The sequence below is a fragment of the Miniopterus schreibersii genome (assembly GCF_964146895.1).
Source record: "Miniopterus schreibersii genome assembly, chromosome: 4".
In the NCBI taxonomy this organism is placed as follows: domain Eukaryota; kingdom Metazoa; phylum Chordata; class Mammalia; order Chiroptera; family Miniopteridae; genus Miniopterus; species Miniopterus schreibersii.
Genome location: NC_138105.1, coordinates 101,676,675 through 101,687,522, shown reverse-complemented (window position 1 = coordinate 101,687,522; position 10,848 = coordinate 101,676,675). Strand labels below are relative to the sequence as shown.

General features: G+C 58.2%; 2 protein-coding genes across 4 annotated transcripts in view; one reads left to right on the top strand and one right to left on the bottom strand.

The window, feature by feature from the left end:
• Window positions 1–10,848, bottom strand: part of CHLSN (cholesin) — a 72,157-nt gene that overhangs the window by 34,757 nt on the left and 26,552 nt on the right. The window contains exon 1 of one of the 3 annotated variants that reach the window (XM_081133909.1): window positions 2,657–2,942. The exons of the other annotated variants lie outside the window; for them this stretch is intronic. The gene's annotated coding sequence lies outside the window, so the exon portion shown is untranslated. Of the gene's footprint in view, window positions 1–2,656; window positions 2,943–10,848 lie in introns of those variants that run through there. 3 annotated transcript variants of the gene reach the window in all.
• LOC308555528 (uncharacterized protein) lies at window positions 3,286–9,328 on the top strand. The gene is made up of 2 exons (XM_081133904.1): window positions 3,286–3,345; window positions 8,259–9,328. Exon 2 carries the CDS (start codon window positions 8,272–8,274, stop codon window positions 9,259–9,261), a length of 990 nt encoding a protein of 329 aa, XP_080990030.1. The 5' UTR covers window positions 3,286–3,345; window positions 8,259–8,271; the 3' UTR covers window positions 9,262–9,328.

Sequence of the window (10,848 nt, the reverse complement as noted above, 5' to 3'; positions counted from 1 at the left end):
GGGCTGGGCTGAGATCCTTCCTGTGGACTGAACAGCCTCTGACAGCAGTTGAGGAGCCAGGACAGGGGCCGGGAGGCAGGACGGAGCCCTCTGAGGTGCTGGCGAGGCGCTAACGCGTACTGTGGTCATGGCTGCACAACTCTGTGAGCTTATTAAACATCACTGAGCTGTATTTTTAAAACAGATGAATAACAAGGTAGGTAGACTACACCTCAATTAGGCTGCTGTTCAGCACGTCTGAACGACATGGTCAAGGCAGGCAGAGAGACCACTGGTGCTGGTCCTGCAGGAAATGACACACAAGGCACCCCACACGGCAACCACACTTCTGCCTCCTGTCTCTGGGCTGGCTTCTCGGGATGTTTCACGTCAGTGGAATCGAATGAGGCCATTCTTGTCAGCTTCTCACTGGACATGTCTGCAAGGTCCATCCAGGCATGTGCCCCGCGGGGCCTCTCCCCTTTTCACCGCAGAGTAATACTCCACTTGTGAATGCAGCACCTGTGTCTGCCAGTGCTTCATCCATCGATGGCACTTGGGTTGCTACTACATGGTGGCTGTTGCTGGTAGTGCTGCGGTGACCATGGGCACACCAGTCTGTGGGGGAGGCCACAAAGCCCAGCGCAGATGTCCCTCGCCTGGGTGGTGCCTGTGGGACGCGCCACAAAGAACACCAAGCCTGGTCATCCAGAGCTCCCGCACAGAATGCCTGACAGTGTCCTGGGAAGGGGGAGGGTAGTAGAGTCCCTGTTCCTTAAAATAAGTTGTCACCTGCCTTCTGGACACAGGGCCAATGAAGGAGAACCAAGGAAATGAGGGACCTGGGGTGCCACCCTCACTCCATGGCCAAGTCTCGGGATGGGTCCAGGCTCCGGAGGGGAGAGAAGTCACGGCCTCTGTTCATGCCCCCTTTCACTGCTTCCTAAAGCTCAACTTCATCCCTCATGTGCAGAGCTTTTGGTGCACCCCCCCGCCGGTGTCTGCGAAGTCCTTGCCCGGTCCTGTACTGGGCACGGAGGAAGCCTGGGCCACAGCGGGGCTCCACAGGCCAGGGGTAAGGCACATTGCACACCTGCCTCCCTGCACCCCAACCTGATTCAGAGCAGATGGCCCCAGGACACAGACGACCCAAGTAGGGAGGTCAGACCCATGGAATTGGGTGCAGGCAGGACAAGTGCTGCCCTCAGGCCGCCTCCCGCCCAACCCTAGCGCCTAAGAGCTCGCCCCTTCACCCGAGAAGATGGGAAGTTCACATGCCACGTCTGTCCCGTGTTCGCACCTGGAGACAGGCTGCCCCGGCTCAGCGCAGGCAGGGGTGGGGGGCTGTCCACAAGACTGGAAGGCAGAGTGCAGTAGCTCCTGGCTCGTGGTTCTCACGGCCACTGGGCCTGGCCTGGAGAGGCTGCACTGCACAGTCTCCATCCTTGTGGACAAGAGGGGCCAAAGCACACACCAGGCCTCCTAGCAGACGGATGCAGCCTCAAGGAAGATGAGGTTGGCAGGGAAGGGCGACTGGCCAGCCAGAAACTTCCTGCAAGTCTGGAGGGTCCCAGGGAACCCCGGAGCCTGAGCTCATGAAGCCCCCAAGTACAGGTGGGAGCCACTGCCTCCTCGGTACCAGCTCCTCCTGCAGAAGCCTCAGGTGTCACTTACAGTTGTGGAACAACAAGGTCCCATGATATCAAGCAGACTTAAGCAAAGCTGGCACCACCCATGGGGGCAGCGCTGCACTCTTGTCTCACCCCCCACCGCCAGGAGGGTCCTGCCCCAGGCAGCACACTGGTCTCACTCGCCCACCTGCTCCATCATTTCAGGGGTCCTTACAGCAACCAAGAGCAGTGACAGGAAGGGATAAGGCTTGCAGTCACCAGCTTATAGTACAGGACAGGGACTCAGAACCCCATGACATTGCCAGGTTCATGGAGGCCCCTCCACTCCGGGCTCACTGAGCCCAGGGCAAGCTCAGAGATCTGGGACTTCAGTGCCTGGTCCCAGGATGATCCTCCCAGTCAGACCCGGAGACCGAGGGATGCACCAGCTGTGGAATTAGCTTGGGGCCCTCCAGCACTGTTGGCTGGGACTGGAGGCTCTTCCTCCCTCACTGGCCTGAGCTCACTCTCAGGGCCTGACTCAAGGCTGGGTCCTTCTGGAGTGCACACAACGGGGTGAGGTTGATGGCCATGGGGCCCAATAACAAGGCACTTGGAGGGTCTCCCCGAAGCTGGCAGGACCCAGTATGGAGGGACTGACCACAGCCCAGCTGCCACTCCAGCCTCAGGCTTCCCACCGCCAGGAGAGATGAGCCCATGTCTTCCCCACTTCAGAGCACGCTCCAGCCCAGTTCCTGGAGCTTCGCTTCCATGAGCCATGGATGCCACCAGGGACCCCACACGGCCTGGGCACTGCTTAGAAAGTCCCTCTATGCTCGCGTATCTCATGCAGGGTAAGCTTCAGAAAAGGGACTCTGTGCCGAGAAGGGAAGGCGTTTAAAGAGGAATTGCAGTTTGAGGTTCCAGCTAGGCTACCCAGGGACAAGCTACAGAGGAAGCACTCACTCTGCTTGGCAGAGCCCCTTCTTCGGGACTGTGTGCCCGACTCCCCTGCCACTTGGGACTTTGCCAACCCCGTCCTCAGTTACTCCCTCCAAAACTCTTACCTGCCCAGGGCCTGGCCTCCTGCCAGGTGCGGTGAGGATGTGGTGACCAGACGTAGGGAGATCTGCTTAACAATGGTCCTTCTGGAAATCGTGCCCTCGCCCTGCCCACCAAGCAGGGTGCTAGGAACAGGCCTGGGAGGGCAGGGGTTGCCGGCTCTGTGCTCAGGATGCCAGCGATCTGACACCTACCCTTGTGAGGGGCAGAGGGCAGAGCCCTGGCCTGGGTGGTGCCAGCACCAGCCCTGGAGCTGGGTGCGCTAGGGCAGCGTCTGGACAAGTTTTGAGCACGTCCCTAGGCTCTGGGTGGGGTTTGGGTCCTATTTTAGTACAGACGGTCCAGCTCTCTGGGAGGGACCGTCTGCGAGGCCAGCGAGTGGGAGCTGCGGAAACTGCTGGGCAGCCAGCACACACACTGCCTTCTGTCTGCGGCACAGCTGCCGCCCTCCCAGGTCCACTTGAATTTCTCAAGTCACGTGGCCAGACCATACTCTGCTTAAAATGCAGTGTGTGGTTTGAATTAAGCCCGAATTCCTGTTTTCCTTACACACTGTAGGTTTCTGGGCCTGTCCGCTTTCTGTGCCCTCAGAGCAGCTGGAGAGGGTGAAGCTGGAGTAGGGAGACGGGCCTGGGGGACCTTCTGCAGGACAGGCCGGAGCTGGAGCAGGGACGGAGCAGGGCACGGTGCACAGGTGAGTGTGGTCTGGGAAGCAGCGGACCCTCCCACCCCCTCCGCTCTCTGGGTTATGGTGTTTAATCGGTGGGAGACTTGGATCGATTTTGCTGCTCGAAATTTTACTCTGAAGACAGCAGTTTGTTTATACAACAGGTTGGTTCCACTAAGAGAGAAATGTGTTTTCCTAGCATTTGGACCAAGGTGGCGGAGCAGGCTGCTCAGGTCCTCCTCGTACAAAAAAGGTGACCAGTAGTCCAGCTTTGCCTCCCAAACGCAGAGCCAAGAAAGGTTTGTCGTCGTCCCAGATGAATCACCACTGGGGTGCATCCTCGGCAGAGGTGTGGAGAGCACATCTGGATCCCATGGTGTTCAGGGGCACGGACGCAGCAATGGTCCCTGGCTGTGGAGAGGGCCTGGGTTTTCTACAGCGTGGGGGTGCGGAGCCCAAACCTGGAAGTAACTCAAATGTCACTCAGCGAATGGATAGACCAGTGAGGGACACCCACACAGCCCAATACTGTTCAGCAATAAGGCTCTGACCACGCACATCACGGCGTCCCCATGCGTGATGCCGAGAGAAAAGCGCTGGATGCCACCTTGACCTCAGCCACAGCACCGTAATGCTGGCCAGGGCTGGCCACATATGGCCGACACTGTGACTCATCCGGCTGCTCGGCTCCCAGTCTCGGAGCAAGGGGCTGCCCTGGAAACACTGACAGAGCCAAGACCAGAGGCGCCAAAGAGCCTAAAAGAGCGGATCCTGCCAGAGGGATGAGGAAGTGAGGGAGGAACTGGCAGAGGGAGGCTGGCACCCCGCCCCACAGTCCTGCCCTGTAATTTGGCTCTGGCCGAAGGTAAAGTGTCCCACACGGTTACCCTGTCCCCCTGTCCGCCCTCAGGCTGTGAGGTGGTAATGGAGAGGTGACCACAGCCCTGGCTGTGTGCTGAGGGCCTTTAGGTGGTGGAGCCGAGAACGACAACTCCCTAGACAACCCATAGGGCAACAGTGACAACATGCTTGCTGGGGATCTTGGGGGGCCATGCCCTGTCCAGCTAGCAGGGGACATGGCAGAGTCACCAGGGAGCATCCTGACCTCACAGGTTTACTCGATTTTTGCACCAAAAAACAACTTGTGAGCCTCTCTTGGGTTCAGTGTAGGACTACAGAGGACCCATGACGGCAAAAGATTCAGAAACAAAGCCCACAGGAGGGGGTGTAACCACTGTCACAGCGCTAACCCCTCACCCACTAAGGAAGCAAGGGGACACCTGATAACCCAGTTTGAATGGAAGGGGCAGAGCCCCCCAGATGCAAAACTCAACCACGTCACCTAGGCCTGCAACCAAAAGTGGTGAGCGTACAGCAGGGCCGCGCATGAGGAGGAACCTTAGGAGGAGGGGGCACCTACAACCGCAGGAAACTGGCACCCCCGCCACAGGCCAGCCCTCCTCCCAACCCCCCACCCCGCCCTATAGGAACTCCTGATCCATCACTGGGCCGGCACTCTAGGTCTGGGAACACAATCCCGGGTGAGGTGGGGACCACGCTTCCTAGAACCAGTCCGAAAAACTATTTAAGGAGCTGCCGCCAAGAGCTGCTGTAAAGAACACAGACTTCTCAAGCTCTGGCCTCAGGAGTTCTGGCCTTGGGGACCAGGCCTCAGGAGCCCTGCTGAGTGGCTCACGGGAGGCCTGAGAAGCCCTGGACCTTGGCCTGAGATTGGCACCAGACGGACCACAGGCTCTATGGACTCAGCCCACCTCCCAGGAATCCAAGTTCAGGGGGGAGCCTCTGCCTCATGGAGGTGCAGTCCAGGCCTTGAAGGGGCTAGTTGGGCATGAGGCAGACCCTACAGCTGCGCATAAAGTGAGACACTCTCTGTAAGAGCAGCAGCCCCACTCAGGTGCTCACACAAAAGCAAGCGTGTGTCACATAAAAACCTGTGTGTAGACATTACAGAAGCTCTATTTCTGACAGCCCAAACCTGGAAGCAGCCCAAAGGCTGTTCCAATGGTAGAGACCAGTGTGGATACCCCCGTCCAATTCTGCTTGGAAACAGGCTCTGACCATACCCCGGCATCTCCCTGCATGGCGCTGAGAGAAGAGCCCCGGACGCGAAGGCCACACGTGGGGACATTCTGGGAAAGTCAGATGTGGGGATAAGAGCAGGAGTGGGGACTGAGGTGGAGGGTGGGGCTGGCCACAGGGCCCGCATGGTGTTTACAGGACCAGATGCGGTTGAAGGACCCACCCAAACCAGGAGGCTGTGCTGCGCATGAATTTTAAAAACATGCAGGTTCTTGGGCCAGACGGGCAGGTTCAGGCCTGGGTTCCACTGTGCAACTGAGCAAGTTATTTCGTGTTGGGGGCTGCGGCCTCAGCTATAAGAGGGAGCCCACATGTCCACCCGTGTGAGTGAATTCTTACACAGAGTGCTTCCAACACTGCTGAGCTCCTGGTGAACACTCAGCAGGTGACCCCGACCCCAACCCTGACAGCCCACCTCGCCTCAACCCTGTGACTGCTGCCCTGGCTCTTTTGGGGGGCTGGGGGGGAGGGGGGAGCCTGTCAAGGCCAAAGAGAAGCCCAGGACACAAAGGAGCCAGGAATGGACAGGGGGGTGGGGGAGCGGGATGGGGACAATTTCATGAGGAAATGCTCTCCACATTTTGTTCTATTATCTTTCAAAATAAAATCCAAAAGTAGTAGTGAGCAGACAGGTGGTCTGGCACAGCAGAAGTGCTGGCCAAGCCCACCCCCAGGCATCACCTCCGGCTCCTGGGGGGATCCAGCCTGTTCCGACTGAGAGCCAGGGGTGGGTAAGAGAGGCCGCAGCAGGACTGGGCACACAGAGGAGGACAGAGAGGGCCATGCCCTGTCAGCAGCTGTGCCGGCACCCACTGTAAATGGAGCTGAGACCCCAGAGTCTAGGTAGCCCATGCATGGCCAGCAGCTGTCTGCCAGAACATCGATCCTGTCTGTGGACCCACAAGGCCGTGGACTGTCACCACAGGGTGGTGGGGGAGAACACACGGTATAGCTGGACCTCCTTCCCCCAGGAAGGCCCTTGCCTCTGAAGAAGGTGCAGAACGAGAGGCAGTCAGCAAACCTGTCCACCGGGTAGAGGCCAGTCTGGGACACGCATCTCCCTCCAATGGCTGGGTGACCTGGCACTGAAAACATGGGATGGCAGAGCCAACAGCCACAGAGGGGCCCCTGACAATGAACGCCCCCAGGAAGCGCCCGCAATGCTGGCCAGCTGCAGAGACCGGACACTGAGCAGCCTGACGCTGCTTCCTGACCGGCTGTCAATGTTCACAAAAGTGTCTTCTAATTTGCCCTAATTAAAGGACATTGCAAATTGCTTCCTCTTGGCCGGCCACTAGTCTTAATTTTGCAACGTGCAGTGTCCGGCCATCGCTCATCCCCTAAGCACAGGCAGGTGGAGAACATCGCACACTCCTGCAGCAGCGTGGGCGCTGTACCTGCTGAAGCCTGGGTGGGGAGCAGGGCCAGCCCATGGGTACAGTGGTTCACGTGCCACGATGAAGCGAGCACACGACCGGCATCACACAGTGCAACGGTCTGTCCCACGGCCATCAGACACAAGAAAGCGGACACATGGACAGGCACAGAAGGCACCCATGACGCTGTCACTGGGATCAAAGGATTGCAATGTGGGAGCACATATGTTGGCACAAACCCAGGTCCTGGCCCTGTTCAGGGAAGAAGCAGGTTTCTGTGAAGATGGGCGGAGTGGCTACCCAAGAGGAGGAAGGAATTCCCACCGGTGCCCCCGAGCCGGCTACTCCAGGCTGGTTACCGCCGTCCTGATGAGACAGTGTCACTGCCCTGCTCACTTACGACTGTGACGTCATCAGGCCTGGCTCTGTCCAAAACTTCCAGGAACAGGACAAGTGAGGCAGTCCCGTGGGACACGGCTCTGGCTCCAACACGCCACTTCCCACACCACAGTGAGAAGAGCCCAGGACGAACCAGACAGCCTGTGTGTGGGGTAAACGCGCTTCCAAACGCAGAGTCTGGGGACACAGGGGCAAAACCTTCCAGCTGTCGCAGGCCGTTCACCTCTGCTCCTTCCGAATTCTGTGTCTGCAGTCTGTGGTCGCCCTGTGCGCCTCTGCCAGCCTGGCCCAGGGCAGGGACGGGCCCTGTGCCCATCACAGACCACAGGCCTGCAGGGACCGGCTGCGGCCCCATAGACAATGGGCGTGGCTGTGGAGCTGGGTCATCCTTGAGCATTCCCTCAAAATTAGGCTCCCAATCTTACTGCCTTCAGTTTCCTTTCAATAAACAGCACAACCATCTCCCGGCCTCACCTCCTACTTAGTTAAAATTTAAGGGGGAGGGGACATTTACATGGAAACAAAATTATTTCCATGAGAAAAGATGGCCTGGAAGTTTGAGCCTGTCAGGCTGTTCCTCAGTACCCTAACCTGGAACAGTGCAGCTCAGCTGCAAAACAACCCGCAGGCGCGGCCAAGGCTGTGGCCATCCCCTCAGAAGGAGTAGGATCCTGTATATGGGGCCAAACTCCGACAGAACTTCTCAGAGTTCAAAAGTCAAGAACTGGTGCAGACTGGGCTCCGCCCTCCTGCAGCAATGCAGGTTCTGTCCGTTTGTCCCACGAGGGGGCAGAGGCCCGGAACGAAAGGAGCAGGATGTCCTGAACGGCTCAAAACCCAGGTCCCAGAGCTCCACTCCATGCAGACCCCGCTGAACCTGCCTGGGGGCAAAGGCCTCTGCACTCTCTGGCGCGCAGGGGACTGACCCCACGCACTCCGGGGCAGGTCTGCGTTTATGAGCCATAAGGCTCATGGGATGTGGGGGGAGGGATGGGGCTGTCTAGAAGGGGGAGAGGGAGCCCCAGCCCCGCCACTGACTCTAGTCACTCTGTGGTGCTGTTACAGGGGCGCTGCTGAAATGGCCTCCCACAACATGTCCTGGATCCGGTACCCTAGCCGCGTTTCCCCAGCGGTGGAGGATGTCATCGCTTCGCAAAGCGTCATCGCCAGGTGTGTGCAGGTCTACCTGGCTCTGTTTGTCCCAGTGAGCTTGGTGATTGGGCTCTTCAACTTGACCACCTTCGTTCGTGGCCGCGCAAGGCTGGGGGCCCTGGACGTGTTCCTCTTAGACCTCACAGTCACCAACGTGCTGGTGACACTGCTCTCCCTCACCGTTGCCAGCCGACCAGACTACCTGGCCACCACCCACCTGAGCTGTGCGGCCCTCTCCTTCCTGTCCAACACCTGCTACTTCAACGCTCAGTACGTGCAGCTGGCAATGCTCTTTGTGTTCCTACTGCGAGGCCCCTCGTCCTGTCTGCACCTGGACACCAAGGGGGCCCAGAGGTCTGCGGTGGGTCTGGCTGTGCTTGGGGGCAGTGCCCTCTGCAGCTCCCTAGGAGTGGTGGCCCTGCTGGGCACACCCAGGGAGCTGCACGGAACCACCCTGTGCCAGCTGGATCCACTGACCGCCTGGCCTGAGTATGAAATCGTGAAGGTCAGCCTGGGCTTTGGGCTCATGCTCATCCTAGAGCTGGCGTTCTTCACCCTGCTGGTCATCCAGCGGGCCTGGCGGGCTGCTCCGCCCCCGAGGGACACAGACTCTGCCCACCGGGTGGTGCTGGCCATCACCCTGGCCACATTCGCCAGCCGCCTCCTCCACACTGTGGCGCTCCTGCAGCGGGCCAGGCTGAAGCTGCAGCAGGACATCGGCTCCCCCAAGGATGAACTGCTCATGAGCCTGGCGGAGCTGGTGTTGGCCGGGGAGGGCTGCGTGAATGCCCTGGCCACCCTACTCCTTCACCAGCCCTGCAGGCTTGCACTGCAGACCCTCCTAGGGCAGCTCTCTCACACCTGCAGCCGGAGAGAGGCTGGTGGCGGCTTCTCCTTACAGCAGGTAGGGAACTGAGTCCAGCCCTACCTGCTGGAAACAGCCCAACGGACTGGAGAGAAAGCCTCCCTGGCAATTAGGGGGCACGGCGTTTGCTGAAACTCTAATCTGCCAATGGGAGTGACAGGACCAATTGGAAGGCGCTTTCTAAAAACTAGCTTCTGGCATTCAACCCAATTTGTGCAAACGTGCAATACCTTGACCCAAACCAATACTCACACCCTGCAAGTCTGGGACATGGAGCCTGTGAGGCAGCTGTTCAGGCTGGGCATGAGCTAGCTGAGGAGTGCTCAAAGGGGATGGGGACCCATGCCATCTGCCTGCTGGCTGACATCTCTCCGCTCGCGCCCCCCCCCCCCCCCCCCCCCAGGGACAAGGACTTGCAAAGATAAAGACATCATTCAAGAACGTTCCTGGCCACATTAGAATCTCGTCCTGCCGTCGCTGGTTAACTTTCAGCTGCTAGAGGCCTGGGCCACACAAATCGTGCCAAGGATGAGGAAGGCTTATTTTGTGTTTTCAATTTGTCGTCATCATTGCAGGTCTGAGAAATCACCCACAGGCCCATGAACAGGAACATAACTGGGGCATCATGGAGAATGCTCACTCCCATGGCCTGGCAGGTGCTCCGGGTGAGCCAGGGGCTAGCTCCGTGTTTCAAAGGCCCCATCTGGTCTCACAGTACCTACAGAAAGGCCAGTCACATACGAAACACAAAAATACAAGGTACAACAATGACTCTTACTGCACAAAGGATGCTCCTGCTGGATTCAGCTGAGGTTTTCTTGGTGAACAGAAGAGAGAGGCAAGAAAAAGTCATCTCTAGCTCCATGAAACCCGTGAGAGCCTCAAACTTTTTTTAAGATTTTACTTTTTCAGAGGATTTTTAGGTTCACAATAAAATCTGGAGGAAGTTGGAGAGTCCCCACTATCGCCATCTCCACCAGATGGTGCCTCTGTTCCACTCCCAAGCCACGCTGCACGTCACTGTCCCAGCACCCAAGTTCACACGGGGCCAGTCCTGCTGCCCTTCTACAGGTTCAGACAAGTGCAGTGACCCATTCCACCATCCTGAGGGCACAGAGTATTCCTGGCCGTAAAAATAGTGCTCTACCTGTTCATCGCCAACCCAGCCCACAACCCCTAGTCTGTCACTGTCCCCCGTCTCGCCTTGTCCAGAGCATCATACAGTTGGGATCACACAGCCTGTAGCTTCTCAAACCGGCTTCTTTCCCATCACATACATCTGAGGTCCCCCCACGTCTTTTCACGGATGACAGCTCGTGTCTCTTTAGCGCTGGATAGGACTCCACAGTCTGGGTTGTGTATTTTGCTCCTCCTAGGGAGACTGGGTCTCAGTCATTTCAGCAGCTTCTGTACACACATTAAAGCACTAGATACTTCCAAAGCTCCCCCGTGTTTCTCCATCTGCTCACAGAGCTCTCGCCCTAAGGCACGCATGACGGTGTCCGCTCCCAGCACACCCGTGCAAGAAGCAGGGTGTGTTTGGACAAAGCAGGAGGGTCTGGCAGGAAGTGGACAGGGCCCCACCAGGAACGGCCCCCCAGGAAGGCCAGTCAGGGAACACAAGCCACTTCTCCTCAT